The following is an 18,402-nucleotide window of genomic DNA, read 5'->3' as shown; positions in this document are numbered from 1 at the left end:
TGATTAGGTCCCAGTCTTTTAATATGTGTCCTTTTGTTGTGACCTTCACAAGTGCTTCTCAGCTTTTTTTTTTTTCTGCCCCTTAGGTGAAACAGGAAGGATAGAGGGGGGTTGTAGTTTGGTATTTCCCTTCCTCCACTTTGGTTAGAATTCTGGTAAAGTGGTTTACCTTAAGGGCAGGCTGTTGTTAAGAAGAACAGAACACTATTTCAAAATGGTTTCTTTTCCCCTACCCCTGTCGGAAGCAGGAAGCATGAGGAGATTTTTCTTCTGCACTTCACAGCAAGAAACTGGTAGAACTGGGGAAAGGGGAGCCCTAGGCTCGGCCTCTCAGATTTTTTAATCTCCCAAGCTAGACCATGCTTAGTCTCCAGAAATTAGTCAATTATCCTTTATGTAATTCATGCTGGATCCAGCCAGTGGTGGTTTCTTCTCCCAATAAGCAATGATTCTCTTTCTGTCTCTCCAGTTTTCAGGGCACCAGTATGCCCCTTGACCTCAGTTCTCTGATGGATCTAAAAAGAGTTGTTGATTTTCTGTTTTTCAGTGAGGACAGGAATGATGAATTCCAAGTTCTTTACATGCCAGACTAGAAACCAGAAGTTGTCAGGAACCGAATGTTTAATTAATCAAAATGTAGTCATATGGGGCTAGCAGCTATTGTATTGAACAGCCAGTTCTAAAACTGATCTGCCTCTCTACCATTTTTCACTCTGCTACTGGAAAGCACCAGTGACTTTCTCTTGCCTTTAGGGTAAATAAGAATAACTAACCTTTATATAGCACTCACTGTGCCAGGCATTGTTCTAAGTGCTTTACATTGAAAATTCATTTAATTCCCCCCAACCACCTTATGATATATGTGCTATTATTACCTTCAGTTTGCAGATGATGACTGAGAGATAGAGAGGTTTGAGGAAATTGCCATAAAGGCCAGGGTCCTTGGCACGGTTTATAAGATCACTGGAATCAAGACACTGCCTGCCTCTTTGAAGCCACTTCCCCTACACCTGATGTCAAAACAAAAATCAAAAAACCTAAGCTGATTAACTGCTTCTAGTCTACCTGAACACACTGCTCCCTGCTTGAGGCCTTGCTTCCCTCACATCTGCTGTTGTATGTACTTTTAATATTTTTCCTCCCTCTCTTTCACTTCCTCTAATGAACTCAGACTCATGCTTCTAGACTCCCATTGCCCATTGGTGTTGAGTCGATTCCAACTCATAGAGACCCTATTGGATGGAGTAGAATTGCCCCATAGGTTTCCAAGGAGTACCTGGTGGATTCGAACTGCCAACCTTTTGGTTAGTAGCCGTAGCTCTTAAGTACTATGCTACCAGGGTTTCCACTTCTAGACTGTGGACTGTCCAAAAGAAATAAAATGGGAACCACATACGCAATTTCAAATCTTAGAGTAGTCACATTAAGAAAACTAAAAAGAAACAGGCAAAATTAATTTTAATAATATATTTAGTTAACCTGATATATACAAAATATTATTTCAACATGTAATTAATACAAAAAATTATTTACATATTTAATATTCCTTATTTCATACTAAGTCTTTGAAATCCCATGTGTATTTTACACTTATAGCATGTCTCAATTTGGGCACTAAATTTTCATTGGAAATACTTGATCTGTGTTTAGAGTTTATAAAATTTACAATCAAAAAGTAGATTCAGACACTCAAGCTGTTCCAATATACCTGAAAGTTTTCCAATAACTGAATTGAGTATCAGTTTTTAAATTTACATTAAAATCCAATAAAATTTAAAATTCAATTCTTCAGTCACACTAGCCAAATTCAAGTGCTCAATAGCCACATATGGCTAGTGAACAGTTCTAGACTACATCAGGTATCATCTTCCTTAACTCCTGTGCCCTCCATACCCATTCCTTTCCACCATCCCATTTCCAACAACTAGTTCAGGCACTCCACATTTGAGGCACAGCTCTTCCTGGTACATAGCACTGTTATGGCACTTACTATACATTGGAGACCTGGTAACACAGTAGTGAAGAGCTCAGGCTGCGAACCAAAAAGTCGGCTGTTGGAATCCACCAGCTGCTCCTTGGAATCCCTACAGGGCAATTCTACTTTGTCCTGTTAGGGTCACTAGGAGTCAGACTCCACTACACACAACAACAACATGCAGAAACGCAGGTCTTACTTGGCCGGAAGTCACCTGAGGACAGGGACTGTATAAGGAGCTTTGGTAGCACAGATAAAAAAAAAAAAAAAGGAGCAGGTTATTCTTCTGTGGGTTGAGGAGGGAGCAGGGCAGATACTGAAGAGCAGCGAGTCCTGAGCTTAAAGTATGGAGTCTCTCTGGTAGGTACATGGTGAAGAGCAAGCCACAGCCCTCACTAATAAGCTGAGTGTAGCATGTGAGGGAAGGGGAGGACTCAGGACGCTTCCTAGGTGTTTGGCTCTAGCAACTGGATGAGTGGGAATAGCTGAGGGAAGACTGAGATGTTCTGAATTGGTCGTGAAAAAATTGAGATGCCCATTAGGCTTCTAAGTGGAGGAGTCCAGAGGCAGTTAGATACATGAGTCTTCTGTTTACCAAGACGTCAGTGCTTGAGGTAAATTTTGGTAGTCATCAGAGCAGCAGGAGAGCTAAGGTGAATCCCCTCTGGCAGTTCCCCTCACCCTGGCTGGTGGGAGGTGTCACAGTGGAGGAGGTGGTGATGATGTTAAGAAGGCTTCAGTGGAGAAGGAAACGCTCCATTCTTATGTTTTCTTCTTAGTCTTGGCTGCCATAGCTTCCGAAGTCCCCAAACCTGGAGCCCCTCTTGTGGCTAGGGGCTGGGCTGGAGGCAGGCCAGCCTCCCTCTCAGAAACCACAGCAGGGGATGTTCCAGAGCCTTCTTCCTGAGCAAGGCGGGGAGGGAGGCAGCTGGGGCTGCTCCTGGCAGCCCTAAGTGCCCCTTCAGGAGCCTATGTGGACATAACCAGGCCTGGCTGTTTCCCCCTTGGCAGGCTGGCCTCTGAGTTTGCTCTAACTGAGGTGCAAGAGAGAACTCAACCTTCTGCTCTTTGTACTTGGTGGGTGCAGTTGTCACAGGAGGCAGAAACATCAGAGATGAAAGGTTTTCGGCTCCTCTTCTAGGTCTTTTTCCCCCCTTAGTATTCACCCTGTGTAACTTCTGCCCTCCCTTCCACCTTTAGGGGAGTTTGGTCCTACAGACTTCCTCTGTGTCTTCATTGGACCCATGACCCCCCCAAAAAATGCGGTGATTTTTAAAGATACAGGACCCCCTGCTTCAGCGATTCCTTCCTCGGACCGCGAAGGTAAGAGGGGTCAGGTAGCCATAATCCTTCGTGACCTCTGACCTCTCACTCCTTCCTTTAAGCAACTTCTCTACCCCCAGAATACCTTCAACCTCCCCCACCCCTTCTCCACAGTCCTCCAGAAAATAGCGCACAAAGTAAAAATGGCGGGGGGGCGGGGCGGGGAATAGGAGGCAGTGATTAAATCGGGAGAAATTTCTTTAAAGTGCGGGCTTCTGGAATGCCGTAAAATTCAGCTAGGAGAGAAGGGGGGCCAAGTTTGAGGTGCTCATCCCCGCAGTGTACATTATGGCGCCTGGGTTTCTTTCCCAACAGAAGTCTCTCAGTGGAGGACCGGTGCTTCCCCTGACAAGTACACCGTGGGTGTCTGCACACACACACACACACACACACACACACGGAAAACCGGGAAGGAACATTAAGGAGGCGGTGACAGACTACTTTGAAAAGGCAGGAGCTGGCCAGGAGCGAGGTGGTTGAAAAACACTACTTAGTGAAGCAAGTCCTTTCTGACCCGGAAGGCCGCAGGGACCTGCGCCAGGAAGCTACAGGATTAGGTCCCAGGCTGTGATCGCACCCCAGTGTCCCCGGGGAACGCAAAGGACCGGCCAGGGGAGGTTCAGAAGCGGCCGGAGGCTCAGAGTCACTGCCTTTTCGGTTAGGAACGTCTTTGGGACGGTGGGGGCGGGGGTGGGAGTGTGCTATTTAAAAATCCGAACCCCCGGGAGAACCTACCCTTTTCACAGAGTCGGGACAACCTATCTTTGATGTCCCTGCCTTTTCTCCCCCCTCCCGCAACCCAGCCGGGTGCAGCGCGGAACCAGCGAGTCCCGGCCTTGCCCCCCGCTTTGTCGCAAAGCAGATATTGCAGCGACTCATTGGACCACGTCGGGGAAGCGATCGCAGCCTTCTGATCTGTGAGCTGGCAAAGAGCTCAGCGGTTCACTGAGAAACCCGGGCCCCGGGCCGCGGCGGCGCTGCTCCGCCCCAGGCTGTCCCGGGCGCTCCCGGGCCGCGGGGGCCTGGCTCCGAGCGCGGCTTCCCACCGGGCGCCCATGCCCAGCACTCCTCCGAGTCTGGGAAATGGGAAAGGGAAGGCAAGCTTTCGACTCCGAGGAAAAGTTCGCCCTCCACGTCCGCCCCCAGCATCCCTGGCTCTGGCTCCGGGGGCCCTCGACGTCGAGCACAGAGATTGAGCCAAGCGGCGGTGCCCGGTGCGGCCAGGGTAGCACCCCCAGGGCCCAGCTCCGGGCGCAGAGAGCGAGTGTAGACACTCCGCGGCCGCCCTGGGACGGGGCCCTGAGCCGGAACCACAGCGCCTCCTCCCTCCCCTTCCCGGGTGTGAGTCCTCGCTCGCCACGCGTTGGGGGCATCGCGGGTCACAGGCGAAAGCCACTAGGAAGCATCCCCTAAAAAACACTGCCGGGACCGTGGACAAGACTGAGATCAGAGGGGAGATGCGGACCCTCGCCGCGTGTGTCGCGGCTTGCTCAGAGGGGCGGAGAGGGAGGCCGGCACCCGCTTTCCGGACCCTGGTGAGAAACCGTCTGGGGGCGCTCCCGGGAGTCCCGGACTAGCAGCTGCAACCAGGGATTTCCTCCACCAAGCCCGCGCAGCGACGAGGGTGGGGAGTGGAGCTCGAGACGGGCAGAGGAGACGCGGCCGCAGCAGAGGCTGCTAATTCCGGGAGGAAGAGACTGGTTACTTACTGGGGTGCCAACGCTCGCACCCCTACCCACCCACTCAGCCACACAAGTGCATGGCCAGCTCCCGGGCCTGCGGGCGCTGCAGACTCACGGAGAAAAAATCCAGTGTGGGGCTCCCCTACCTCTACCTCCTAAATTTCCCCCGCTGTTAGATCTCCCGGAGTGGTGAAGCCTTGGGTTTAGTTTTTTTAATTAGCGTCAGGCGCAGTGCTCGCGCTGAGACAGCTCTGGGTCATTCCCCGGTAACGCGCAGAGCGCTGGCCCCCCTCCCCGCTCCGACTGGGCGGAGCAGGTTGGACCGCGGAGGGTGCCCGGGAATGTGCCTCCCACCTCTCCCTCCCGGGGACAGACGGAGTCCTGGGGACGGCGCCCCCAAATCCACTCCTCTCCCCTTCGAGCCTGGAACTGCGAGGCGCCTCCTTTCCCGAGGAGGGAGCTCTCCGCACGCCCGGGTTAGTGACACTACGTGCAGTGGACATCACCCCTCTCCTCTCTGTTTTGTTTCCCAGGAGTTGTTCACCGCAGAAAGGAGACCCTTGCCCGGGCGGAAGAGCTACAAGTATGTGTTTTGGCTCAGCCTCGGCCACTGGCAGACGCTCACCTCTTTGGAGATTTTACTTCTTGATCCGAAATCCATTCTGTCCGCCGATTTCCGGAGAGAACGCACCCGGAGAGCGGTTTCAAACTGAACGAGACTTGATTGCACACGGTTTTCCAGCCTGAGGCTTTATGGGCTGCTTTGGACGTGTGCCATCTGAACTTGTAGCAGCCGAACTTGTCTCTGCAAATAGGACAGAGAAAACCTAAGTTTCGCCCGAGATGTGTAGTTTGGTTTGGGGAACCCATGCTTTTGCCTCGGAGCACGTCTGCCATCCCTGGGTCCCAGACCTCCAAGTCTGGGTTGGCGGCGCGCTCTGAGTCCCCGCCCCACCCGACCCGGCGCAGCCCGCGACATCTGTAACCCAGAGGTCGCGCCGCCTTCAAAGTTAGTCCTGGCAGTGCGAATTGAGAGCTAAAAGCAGGCAGTTAATTAGAACAGTCCACATTTCTCGCTCCTGGTAGATGGGGAGGTGTAAATCCCGAGGAATTTAAGGGAATTGGATACATATGTGGGAAATCCTCGCCCGTATCCCATTTCTCTTTCCGGGCCTGTGTTAATGCTGCAAGCGTATAGAGTTGCTGAACTTTACTGTCACCACAGAGGCTGTTGTGTCTTAGGGGATTAACTGATCTGAGACACACACAAAATCCTGAAACTCTATAAAATAAAATGCAACACAAAGTCTGCCCGAAGAGAAATGGATATTTGTTAGAGGAGCCGGGGACAGGGAAGGGTTTGGGGACAGGAGAAAGCGAACATTTCTACAATGTACCTTAACTTTAAAATATTGCTTTGCTGGACTTTTCTTTAAACAGAGAAAGGAAAGAAAAGGGCAGCGCAGCAAGAGGAAATGAGTGTGGCTTTGCCAGCCCAAATGGGAATGGTGAAGGATACTGCCCAGGGAAAGGTGCTTGGGCCTCTGGGCTGCTTGGCATGAAGGTGTGTGACCATAGTGTCATGTCCTACTGTGTGCGTTCACAGAACTCCCTACTGAACACTTTCATTTGGAAGTCAGGGTGTTTCACATGCGTGTGCTGGTACCTTTAACAAGAAATTGATTAGGTACATGGATACCCCCCCCCAACACTGTACCTACAAGCACACATAAATTAAAGATACTCATTTTAAAGAAATTACTAACTTTGTCGAACTCAATGTAATTGATGATCAATGATAGGGAATGTTTTAATTTAATTCACGATTTAGTTTTGCCTTTTTACATAAAACTAGATATAGATTTCTATTTTATAAAGGAAAAAATGAAATCAATTTCATGACTTTAACTTAAATGTTCTTTAAAAATTTATGTCTCTCAAAATTAACCAAAATCTCTCTCCATGTGGGTTCCCCCAATTAAGCATTACTCAGTTACGGGTATTTAGGGGTGTTCATTTAGATATTTCTTTCCTTACATTAAACCTAGACTAATGAGTTCCTTGTCTAACTAGCTTTACAGTTTGGTGGGACTTGAATCCAGATGGTTTGAGTTAAACATATAGTTGCCTAAAATTCTGGAAATCTTCTAGCCACTCAAATCATATTCCTAAAAATACTGGAAAGTTGGCACATATGTGTTTATGCTAAGCTTTCTCTGTAATTACCTGGAGCCATCAGGAAAAGAAAAGAAAACTTCTTTTTCTGTGAGGTGAAGCAGATGTTTCAGAAGGTCCTTTTGAAGACCTTGTTTTCTTTCCAAAGGTCAAAAGGAAGACAGCGGGTAGATAACAGTCCTTCTTCCACCATTTGTAAATGATTGCAAGATTGGGGTGAGTGGCTTTTTCTTTCTTTGTTTTTTTTTTTTTTAGCTCATTATCCTTTATTTTTTTCCTTCCTGTTATGGTGCTCTTGGAGCCCTGGTGGCGCAGTAGCTAAGAGCCTGGCTGCCAACCGAAAGGATGACAGTTCCAATCCACCAGCCACTCCTTTAGAAACCCTATGCGGCGGTTCTCCTCTACCTTATAGGGTTGCTATGAGTCAGAACCCACTTGACAGCAACGGATTTTGTTTGGGTTTTTCTTTTGGAGTTCTTAGCTCAGGCTATAGACGATGACATTCTGCAAATTTCTTTACCAAACTAATTTTACATATTTGCCTCTAAGTGTTTGGCCTGTGCCACTTTATACTGGTTTGCTGCAATTCAAAGGGGACATTTTCATTATAGCAGAAACAGTAGGTAATGGAACAGTCTAGGTGACTCCCAACCATGACCCCCACACTGGCTTCTCTAGCAGACCCCAAAGCCAAACCCCAGACTGTGAGTCAGTTTGGTGAAGACATGGTGGTTGGCCTCAGGTTAAAGGGGGTCCAAATTCCAGAGGGGTCTGAATTCCACTGGGATTAAGAACAGCAGTGAAACAAGGAGAGAGTCCAGAAGGAGTACTGAGGGTACAGGGTAATTCCCAAAGAGAGTCAGGTCACCTGAAGCAAGGGTCACCTGGCCCCAGAGAAAGGCAAAGGGAGGGCCTATGGCTGGTCACGGCAGAGGGGTTAGTGTGGGTGTGGGGGTTCCTGACTCAAGTGCAACAACTCCTGGCATTATCCCTTAGAGGCTACTGTTTTCAGGAGACACCAGGGTAGGGGCGGTTTTTGCATCTTTATTCTCCAGTTCTGGAGACTTACCCACGCACCGCCCCCTCCTCAGCTCTCCCAGGATGGCGCTGGGGCCCGGACAGGAGGGCGGCCCTTGGGTGCCTCACCCACTCCACTGGCAAACACAGGGACCTTCTGCTCCAGCTCTCCAGCAGAGCCGAGACAGGAGTATGCCACTGACCGCCGCCTTCTTGGTTGGCCTCTAGGCGGGCGCCAGCCCACAGACCAGGCTATACGGGGCGTGACGCCACTCTTCTGGGGAGCTGGAAACCTTGGCAGCTTACGGGAGTGCGCGCCCCAATCCCTAGGACACCTCAGACCACCTCCAGGCCCGCCACCGTTGTGTTTAATCACTACCTTCTTGGGGTTATTCCACACGGTTCCTGATCCCAGCCACCAGCCTCCTCGACCCGATCTTTCAGCGGCACCCGCTCCGAGGTGAGCAGAGACGCTCAACCTCGGTGCCCACCCGCCCCCGCTGGTCCCAACCTCCTTCTCCTCCTCGCCCAGTCATTTCGGCCTTTGTCTGCAGGCCAGGATGGGGGCGGTGGCCCCGGCACGAAGGGGCTCCCCAGCCCAGGCAGGACGCAGTTCTTTCCCAGAGCCCCAGCCTCAGGGACGGTTCCCAAGTGCCCGCGGTGCGGAGCTCGACTCTCAGACACCGGCTTGGGGCGCGTGCGGCCTGTGTTTGCGCCAGAATTGTTAGGCGTCTCTACCCACCGAGTGACCGCTGCCCCTTGCGAGAGAGCTCCGCTCGGTCTGCTTTCGTTTTTCCGAGAGTCGCCACTCCAACCTAGATGCGCGTGGGAAGCGAGGAGGACAGCAGAGGGGCCTGGGAAGCCTCCCCCTCCGGCCTCGTTTTAAGAAAAAATGGGAGGCTGTATCCGCAGCCAGGCACCGGCGTTTCCAGGAGCGCCGGTGCAATTCGCGAGCACGCGCCGCCGAGGTTGTATGTGTAACACCAGTGTTAGTTTTCTTAAATCCCGCCTATCCGAACTCCTCTTCTGTTTCTTCTCTCCGAGCCCCGAGTTCGGCAGCTCACCCGGGACACACAGAGGATAGGCCCTGTAAGCAGCCGGTTCGGTACACGCTCGTGGTCCGAGTAGAGGGGAACCGGTTTCACTGAGCAGGGCCTCACTTTACGAGTAGGGAGAAACATGTCCAAAGATGGTTTCTTCTGATTGCGCACCGAAAACAGGCTCGGCGAGCCGTGGCCGCGAAGCGCAGCTGAGCCGCCCGCTGGCACGCAAGGCGGCCAGGCCCCGGCGGGAGCGCGAGGCGCCCCACCGACGCCCCCTGTGTCCCAGGAAGCACACCCGAGCAGTGTTCCAGATGGGGGGTGAGGGGTGAGGAGTGAGAGGCCGGGCCGCAAGCCCTCAATGGGGTTTTCACACATTTTAGAAGCTTCCAGAAGCAGCTTGTGGCAATTTTTGTGTTTGTAAGATTTGGCATTTCTCTACCCCCTGGGCAAAGCAACTTTCTGCACCTTTGGCCCAGGTTCCCCCACAGCCTCCCCGTTTTAGATGGCATCCACTCTAAAGGGGCGCCCTTTTCCGGAACGATTTTCATGTTTGGGTCAGCTTCGGGCGGCCTGATCGCCTGCTGTCATTATTTCTCTCCCTTTCCCTTCCTTTTGCCACCCCACTCCCACCTCCCGGTCAGTAACCCAAGTCCAAGGCTTTACTCAAGCCAGACAGGCTGCAGAGCCTGGGGACCCGGGAGCCCGCAGATCAGGCCGACAAACGAGCTAGGTTTGCCTGGGAGGTAGAAGCTGCTTTTCAGAGTTTATGCTGCAGCGGTGAATTTGGGTCTGGGTGGCAGGAAAGAATGCAGCAGAAGTCCAGCAGCTTGAAGTAATTTAATGCTAGGGTAACCAGAAGTAAATGTTCCCCCCAAAACTAAGAAATACTTCTGGGGAGACCAACTAATGAATTTCAAGTGACAGGAGAAGAAATTGACCCAGTGGGACTTTGCAGGCAGCGCAATAGCCCTGGGCCCTCCCTCCACCCACTCGCTGCATTTAAAAGTCTAAAAAGTTGTTATTGTGTGCTGTCGGGTCAATTCGGATTCATAGCGACCTTATAGGACAGAGTAGAGCTGCCTCATAGGATTTCCTAGGCTGTGCTGACTGCCAGGTCTTTTCTCCTGCAGAGCTGCTGGGGGGTACCAACTACCGACCTCTGGCTTAGCAGAAGGGGGCTTAACCATTGCTCTACCGGGGCTCCTTGCATAAGTAATTAGAACTGTCCGTTTCCTGGCTGGTAACGATTAGGGCAAAAAAAAAAAAAAAAAAAAGCATAAACAGTCAATAGGGTGTCCCACAAAGCATCACAGCCCCATTTTCCTAGGGGCAGGCAGACCCTGTGGGGTTTTATTTTTTGAGACCCACAGAGAAACCCTGTCAGTGGGCCTAGCAGATCTCTGTCAGACCTGCCCAATGGGTGGAAGGTGGGGAGGGCAGGCAGGAAGAGAAAAGTGAGTCACCCCAAGTGAGAAGTGGCTTCCCCACCCTGTCTAAAAGGCAGGGAGGTTTGGCAAGCCTCCTCCCACCCCAGACTCCAGAATGTTAACCCATACTTCCACCAGCCCATTTTCCCCACCTGCCTTCAATCCAGCCAGCATTAGTCTCAGAGTGATGGGCCCAGTACCTCCTTCCAGGCCCCTTCCCACTCTTCCTCCTCCACGTGTTAATTTCCCTTGAAGCACTGCCTTGGTAATTGTTGCTTCTTGTCCCATCCCAGGACCCTGGAGCCCGGAGGAGGGTAGGGCAGAGCCCAAGAGAGGAGGACTCGGTGGGAGTAGGAGGAGAGCTGAGCCTGGCTGAGGGGTAAACTTGGTGCCTCAGCGGTGCCCTGGCCGGCCAGGCTTGGGGGATGGGGTGGAGGAGCTCCTCGCCCAGACCCCACCCATTCCCTTCTGGCCTGGCACCGTCGGCCATCTGCCCCAGGCCCCAAGCTCGGGCCTCAGAGGGCCTCCGCTGCTCCCCATCTCCCGCGGCCACGTCGCCGGCGCCCCAGGCCCACCAAGTGCAAGGCCCCGCCAAGTCCCAGGCCAGTCATGCTTAGGAGCGTCATGGTGTTCATGTTCCTCTCCTCTCCTCCGCACCCAGTCTTCCCGCCGAGTGTATTTTTATTGTGCAAGCACCCGCTCATCCTCAGAGTTGCCCTTCTGGAGGGTTCTTAACGTTCACAAATTTACATGAAAATGCATTTTAAATAATAGAAAACTGCGCCTGGGGTGACGGCGGGTGTTTAGTGGGGTGTCTGCCGCCTGTGGTGAAGAGAAAAGAGCGAATACAGGAAGCGTGAGGGAGAAGGGGGAGAGAAGAGGAAGCAGAAGTTCTTGCTGGACATTCTGACGGCAGCGGGAAAGAGTCTAGAAAGGGGTAAAGAGAGGAGGGAGAAACAAGTTGAGGTTGCCCGCTCTCCCTTTCCGCACTCAAAGCCACTATTTGATTCTTAATTCTCCTTTCAGACTGGTCCTGCTCTTCTGCAAGACTAATTTAAGGAATTTTAAGACAAATGAAATGAACGTCCTTATAGCCCCTGAATCACCGTGGAAACGTTGTGGGGAGGGTCGGATGGTTGTGGGGGAGACCACTGCCCGCGGGTGCATTTACCTTCTCCCGACATTGCTTTGAACGTTTGGCTGAATGGTCAGCCTTCCTCTTGTTTCCATAAGGAAGATTGTACTATAACCCACTAAGCTCTTTTATTTCTCCTTTCCTCAAACGGAGCCCCAAACCATATTCCTGCGCTCTTCCAGGTTTATATACAGGTTTCATGAAGATGGGATCCCTGGATGGGATTCTACCATATGCACGCTCCTGTCTGCGTGCACACACACACACACACTTACAATAAGTGTCTGCACGACTGTCCTGCTCGCCAGCTCTGCGTTTAAGAGAGGAAGCTGCCCGGTTACCAAAGTCAAATCTAAGTGACAATTGCCCTCTCCAAGAGCGCGTAAGGCAGACTGTAAAAGTCCCTTTGTATGTCGGCGGCTCATTTAATATTATTTATGCATTTTGTGCAAGGAATTGTGGGATTTCCCCCCACGGTAAACAATATGGAAATGTTAAAAATAGCAATCTTACAGCGCGTGGACATATATATACACAGCAGAGTGACCTGGCCGGGCTGTGATGGTGGTTTCTAAAAGCCAGGAACCGGCAAGAGAGAGCGAAAGCGAGCGGAGGGGACGCCGTCCGGGTCCTGCCGTGGCCTGGTACTCGCACCGCCAGCAGACCTCGTTGCCCTGCACCAGGGCACCGGGAGGACGCGGCCGCTTTAAGGGGCGATGGGGCGGGGGACGGGGGAGGGGCGCGGGCCGGCCCCTTTCACTGAGCGGCCGCCGGCGGGTCACGTGGGCGCGCCGCGCCGTGGCCATTGGCCCGAGGCACGTGTCCAGGAGACCGGCCGCGACGTCACTCGAGGGGGGCTCTGTTAAAAATAAGAACAAAAATCCAGAGTGAAAGTGTTTCGGGCTCGACTAAGTGGCCTCCAAATTCCCTCAGTCCGCGTGCGCAGCCAGGCAGCGGCGGGCGCGGGCCGGCGGGGCCAAGGGCGGTAGCCAACCTGTGCCCGCCCTCCTGCTCCTCACCCATGCGCCCGGGACCCCGGGGCTCCGCGGGGGCGCGGCGCGGCGGCGGGGCAGCGTCCCCATGCCGGGGAGGCGGCCGTGCGTAGGGGCGCCCGAGCTCCGAGCGCAGCCCGCGGCCCGCACCCCTCCATGTGCGCGCTGGCGGTGGCCGCTGCTCCCGCGCTGACCGATCCCGCCCCGCACCTCGAGGCCGCGGGGTAAGCGGGAGACTGCGGTCGGGCCGGGCGGGCGGCACGGGCAGGCGCGGGGCGCCGGCGCCGGCCGGAGCGCGGCGGTGAGGACCGAGCCGCCTGGATGTGCACAGACCCAGCCCCGGGAGGCAGCGCTGGAGCGGGAGGCGGCGCCAGGCAGAGCGGAGAGCGGAGCCCGAGCGGACCGGGCGCCAGGGCCAGCAGAGCCCGCGCCGCCTGCCCCGCGGCTACTATTGTTACTGTCGAGCTTCCGGGACGCTAAGGAGAAGGACCGTTCTCTAAAGCCCCGGCTTCTTGGCGCACCGGGCAAGTATTGGCTATTTGTCCAAGCCAACTCTTGGATTCGAACGTGGCTCCGCTCCGAGCCCCGCCGGCCACTTTGGAAACAACAACCCTGGCCACGGCTGCTTCGCCCAGCCTCGGCGGAGTCCGCGGGGCGCGAGAGCGGGCCGACCGTGGGGGACTCCGGGGGTGCAGCGGGCGGGCCGAGGGCTGATTTTTTGGGAGGGTCCCCAACAAGAACAGTTTGGGATTTGTTGTGAACAGCATGGAGGAGAATGACCCAAACCCCGGCGAAGCGGCAGCGGCGGTGGAGCGGCAGCGGCAGCCGGAATCCAGCACGGGGGGCGGTTCCGGCAGCGGCGGCGGAGGCGGCAGCAGCCCCAGCGACTCGGACACTGGCCGCCGGCGGGCTCTGATCTTGCCCGTGGTCCTGCAGGCGCCGGGCAACCACCAGCATCCCCACCGCATCACCAACTTCTTCATCGACAACATCTTGCGGCCCGAGTTCGGCCGGAGGAAGGAGGCCGGGACGTTCTGTGCAGGCGGCGGTGGAGGCCGAGGAGGCGGAGGAGGAGACGGAGGAGGAGGCGGCAGCACGGGCGGCGCCGAGGGAGGCGGTGTCGCGGGCGGCGCCGAGCAGCTCCTGCGGTCTGGGGGCCGGGAGCCCCGGCACAACCCCTCCTCTGCGCCCGAAGCGGGCGGACCACTGCCTGGCGGCGGAGGCGACTCTCCTGGCGACGGCGAAGGCGGATCCAAGGCGGTCTCGCTGCACGGTGGAGCGAAGAAAAGCGGCGACACGGGGGGCCCCCTTGACGGAGCGCTCAAGCCCCGTGGCCTGGGTGGCGGCGACCTGTCGGTGAGCTCGGACTCGGACAGCTCTCAGGCCAGTGCCAACCTGGGCACGCAGCCCATGCTCTGGCCAGCCTGGGTCTACTGCACGCGCTACTCGGACAGGCCTTCTTCAGGTAAGAACTGCGGGGATCCCGCACCACCTGCCCCCGCCAGGGAGGCCCGCATAGCTGCTGGGGCGGCGCTGGTGCGGAAGCGCTCCCATGGCCCAGCTGGAAACTTGAAGGGAGGAGACACCCGCCCCCCAAAACACACAAAGACACACACACCGCATATACAGTGACATTGTGTGCGGCTGACTCTGGCCCAGGCAGCAGCGAGGCGAGCGAGCAGGATTTGCAAGGGTAAAAGCAGACTTACTTAGAACAACAGAAACGGAGGACCTTCCTCTCTTGCGGATTGCGACCTTTCCTCGTTCCCACCTCCCTAGGCCTCCCCCCCCCCCCCCACTGTATGAGGTTTATTTGCTGGCAAAGGGGGTGACTGGAGACAGGAACTCTCAATCCCTTTCTCCACCTCCTTCCCACTAAGACCGTACCCCGGACCCAAGCCACCCCCAGGCCCAGACTCTTCCTACAATCCAGTTATACCAAGAAGCAGTCGGGGGCGGGGGGGGGGGTAGGAAAAGCACTCTGTGCTTTTCGTCCAGGTCCTTTAGGCGTGGGCTGAAGAGGGGATGTGGGTGCTCAGGGTGCTCCCTGTTTGGAGGTAAGTAATGAAAAAGAGAAGCGCTCTTTTCCTTTGCCCTTTTTTATTCGCTGGAGCCTTCGGCGTGGAGCTCGGGACCCTTCCTGCAGACAGCTGGAGGAAGGCAGGCGACTAGCCCACCCTCCCCCCACCCCCCACCCCCCACCCACCAGCTTTGGAATCCCAAATAGAAAGGACCTTCTGGAAAAGAGGTTTCTTCTGGGCTGCCTCGGTGTGTATGTGCGTGTGTGAGCCTGGGATGTGTGCAGGGGCCCTGGGTCTGTGTTTCATATGGCTGAGATTTTGAAAAGCTATATTCAAATCCTTGTAGAAATCCTTAGACACATTAAATGTGGGTCTGGGGCTGGGAGGCGCCATGAGGGAACGGTCTCCATTTGTGAGGGTTCCCTCGGTCTCCATGCTGGCAGCGCCGATAGGATCCTCTCCCTGCTCCCCAGAACCTTCAACTGTTTTGCGGGTTTCGTTTACCCAGATTACAACGCAACCTACTCCCGGCTTGTCCCCGCAAAAATATGTACCTGTATATTTCTGATGAAATCATACATTTTCCAGCTAGATCTGGAAATTGCCCCATTGTTCTCGCCTCCCACCCTTTGTTAATATTTAATTAACATATAGCCTCACAATGCCCAGGCTGGGTGAGAAACCTCTGCCAGCGCTTTGTGCAGCGCGGGGAGTCAGAGCCGCCGCCAGGCCCCGGCCGAGCCCGAGGGAACCGAGCTGCAGGCTCCGGATCCGGAGTCGCTGGTCTTCCTGGGTTAAAAAACAAAAAATAAGATAACGTTTTTGTTTCTTGGCATTTAAAAAAAGGGAATTTTCTGTGACACCTTGTTCCAAGGTTCGTGTTTGCGTTTTGCAATAAAATTAAGAAGAAGAAAAAACGGAACTTAAAATTGTGATTTTAGGGAGATGTCTTTTTTTTGTTTTGTGTTTTGAGGGCTGGTGCGTGTGCATGAACCAGAACCCCACAACCAGTGGAGCTGGGGGTACACGGAGCGGGCAGCTGGGTGAACGAGGAGAGAGGCAGAGAGCCAACCCCGGCAGCGCCGACGCTGGGCTCTGTGCTCGGCGCGCTCGGCGCGCTCGGAGTCAGAAGCGGGGATGGGCTGGCCTAGGTCACCTCCCACATCCTCACCATCACACCACCTCTTTCTGTCCTCCTAGCCGCGGAGGGAGAGAGCCAGGCCCTATCGGGCCCTAATCCCCCTTGGCCTCATCAAGTGATGCCGGCGGAGCGGAGCCGGGCTTGCGCGCTGCGGGCGAGAATGACCCTGTGCGTGCTTGGGTGTGTGCGGGGGGTGGGGGGCGAGTGTGGCTGTGCTTTAGAAACCGAAAGGCCCAGAATTTGACTCCCAACTGCCTTTAGTGTCTCTCTCCCCCCTCAGCCCCTCTTTCCAAGTTTGCCTCCCGGAGGAAAGTGCAGGGTTAGGGGAGTGCAGGGAGCCCCCGGACCTCGCCCACTGGTTCTGGCCTCGTGCGCGGAGTGCAGTGCGGGGGCGGCTTCCCACCGAACTCCCTCCATCCCGCGGCAAGGGCAGCGGGGTGGGGTGGGGTAGGAGGGGCGCCCGCCAGAGGAAGCGGGTCTAAGAACCGGCCTTTCTCCCTCGTTCTCCCGCCTCTTGCCGCAGGCGCCTCGGCGAAAGCTGGGGCAGGTTCTCTTCTCCCCAAAAGTTTATTCACAAGCCTCCCAACTCATAAACCCGGTCTTGAGGTCACAACTCCTTTTCCCAACATCCCATCTTCCTTCACAGATACCCTGATGTTTACCTTTTGGGGCAGGTCCAGGGTTTAGCTTGTAGACACCAACAAAAAAGAAGCGCGCCTGCCGCTGCCCTCCCTCTGCTCCCCTGACCCGGGCCCTTCCTGCTGGACTGCCCTAGAAGGCTTAAAACCGCCCACCAGAACTCAGCTGCAGGTCGTGTGAGGAGGCACGGAGGTGAAGAGGCAGGGCTGGGGTGCAGAAGAGGGACTTGTCCCCCTGTCAGAGGTTCCCACCAGCCGCCTCCAGCCGGGCAGCTCTGGGTCTGGGAGGTGGGCCGGCAGCCTCTGTAGGCAAGCGGAGACCAGGCTACCGCTCTAGTTGCTGAGGGTTTGGGAGGCTTCCAAAGTGTGAAGGGGGCTGCCTAGTAGTTCTGTCCCAGATGAGGCAAGTATGCAGTGACCCCTCGCTAAAGCAAGCAATGAATGGACCATGGGTTGGATACAGAAGGGATGGGGTGGGACCCTCGCTTCTGTGCCCAGGGCCCACCTGCCTCCTGATGTCCACAGCCCCTGGTGCACTGTGCAGTTCCTGTAGGGGTCCCCACTGCAACTCTTGAGGTCTCCTGGGTCTCCCGCCACCCCAACACCTTCCCCAGTCTTTCTCCCACACCTCCTGCACCTACCCTCTCTTCCTTTTTTTCTGGAAAGAGCCTCAGAAAAGTCTGGAAAAAGTCATTTGAGGAATTTTGTTGTTTATTTGTTTTGCTTTTCTCTGGAAGTTTTATCTGGAGACCTGTTTGTGATTGATGTTCCCACTAAGCCTGCCCAACTCCTCTGCGTAAGCTGTTACCTCCACTCACATCCTGTACCCAAACTTTTCTTGCCCATCTTCTCACTCTTCAGGGGCGAGTCACAGAGCTCTGGGGTGAGCCCAAGCCTAATCCGAGTCCAGTCTGACTTCCTGCTAGTTCAGCCAAGTGGCTAATGTGGCTGAGCGGCTAGTTCAGCTGAGTGGCCTTGGCTGAGTCACTTCCTCTCTCTCTGGACCTCTGTGTCCTGCCCATAAAAGGAGGGATTTGGGCCCTGCCTCTCAGGTGGTGCCTGTTGGGGTTACCTCTGGGTAAGGAGGCAAGCTGTAACATCTGTGGGTGATCCGTGTTCTCTATGCATCATGCCTACCCAGGTCCCAGGTCTCGAAAACCAAAGAAGAAGAACCCGAACAAAGAGGACAAGCGGCCGCGGACCGCCTTCACTGCGGAGCAGCTGCAGAGACTCAAGGCTGAGTTCCAGGCCAACAGGTACCTGACCGAGCAGCGGCGACAGAGCCTGGCGCAGGAGCTCAGCCTCAACGAGTCGCAGATCAAGATTTGGTTCCAGAACAAGCGTGCCAAGATCAAGAAGGCCACGGGCAACAAGAACACGCTGGCAGTGCACCTCATGGCGCAGGGCTTGTACAACCACTCCACCACGGCCAAGGAGGGCAAGTCGGACAGCGAGTAGGGGAGGCTTGTACAACTACTCCACCACAGCCAAGGAGGACAAGTCGGATAGCGAATAGGGGAGGCTTGTACAACCACTCCACCACGGCCAAGGAGGGCAAGTCGGACAGCAAGTAGGGGAGGTGCGGGCCGGGTGGGCGGGCATCGGGACCCAGGTTTCAGTCCACGGTAAACAATGCAATAATTTAAAAACATAACGGGCCAGTGTAAAAAGATTATACCAGCATTAGTAGTGAAAATATCGTGTATTAGCTATGATTCTGCAATATTCTATGTATATATAATTTACAGGTGGTATAAAATCCAAAATATCTGACTATAAAATATTTTTGATTTTTTTTGTGTGTTTATGAGATTATAGTAATTTTATGATTTT

At 54.6% G+C, this 18,402-nt stretch overlaps 1 protein-coding gene across 1 annotated transcript; it reads left to right on the top strand.

Annotated features, from left to right (window-relative positions):
* Nucleotides 1-13,534: 13,534 nt before the first annotated feature.
* EN2 (engrailed homeobox 2) lies at nucleotides 13,535-18,027 on the top strand. The gene is made up of 2 exons (XM_049863169.1): nucleotides 13,535-14,234; nucleotides 17,711-18,027. The coding sequence occupies exons 1-2, from the start codon at nucleotides 13,535-13,537 to the stop codon at nucleotides 18,025-18,027; spliced, it is 1,017 nt and encodes a 338-aa protein (XP_049719126.1).
* The last annotated feature ends 375 nt before the right edge of the window (nucleotides 18,028-18,402 follow it).

This window comes from Elephas maximus, chromosome 20 (genome assembly GCF_024166365.1).
Source record: "Elephas maximus indicus isolate mEleMax1 chromosome 20, mEleMax1 primary haplotype, whole genome shotgun sequence".
Classification (NCBI taxonomy): Eukaryota; Metazoa; Chordata; class Mammalia; order Proboscidea; family Elephantidae; genus Elephas; species Elephas maximus.
This window is presented reverse-complemented; position numbering and strand designations above follow the sequence as displayed.

Bases quoted from the DNA above. Each gene is read 5' to 3' on its own strand.
- EN2 (XM_049863169.1), top strand. From the start codon at position 13,535: ATGGAGGAGAATGACCCAAACCCCGGCGAAGCGGCAGCGGCGGTGGAG. The intron at 14,235-17,710 runs GTAAGAACTGCG...ATGCCTACCCAG, and splicing joins CTCGGACAGGCCTTCTTCAG to GTCCCAGGTCTCGAAAACCA.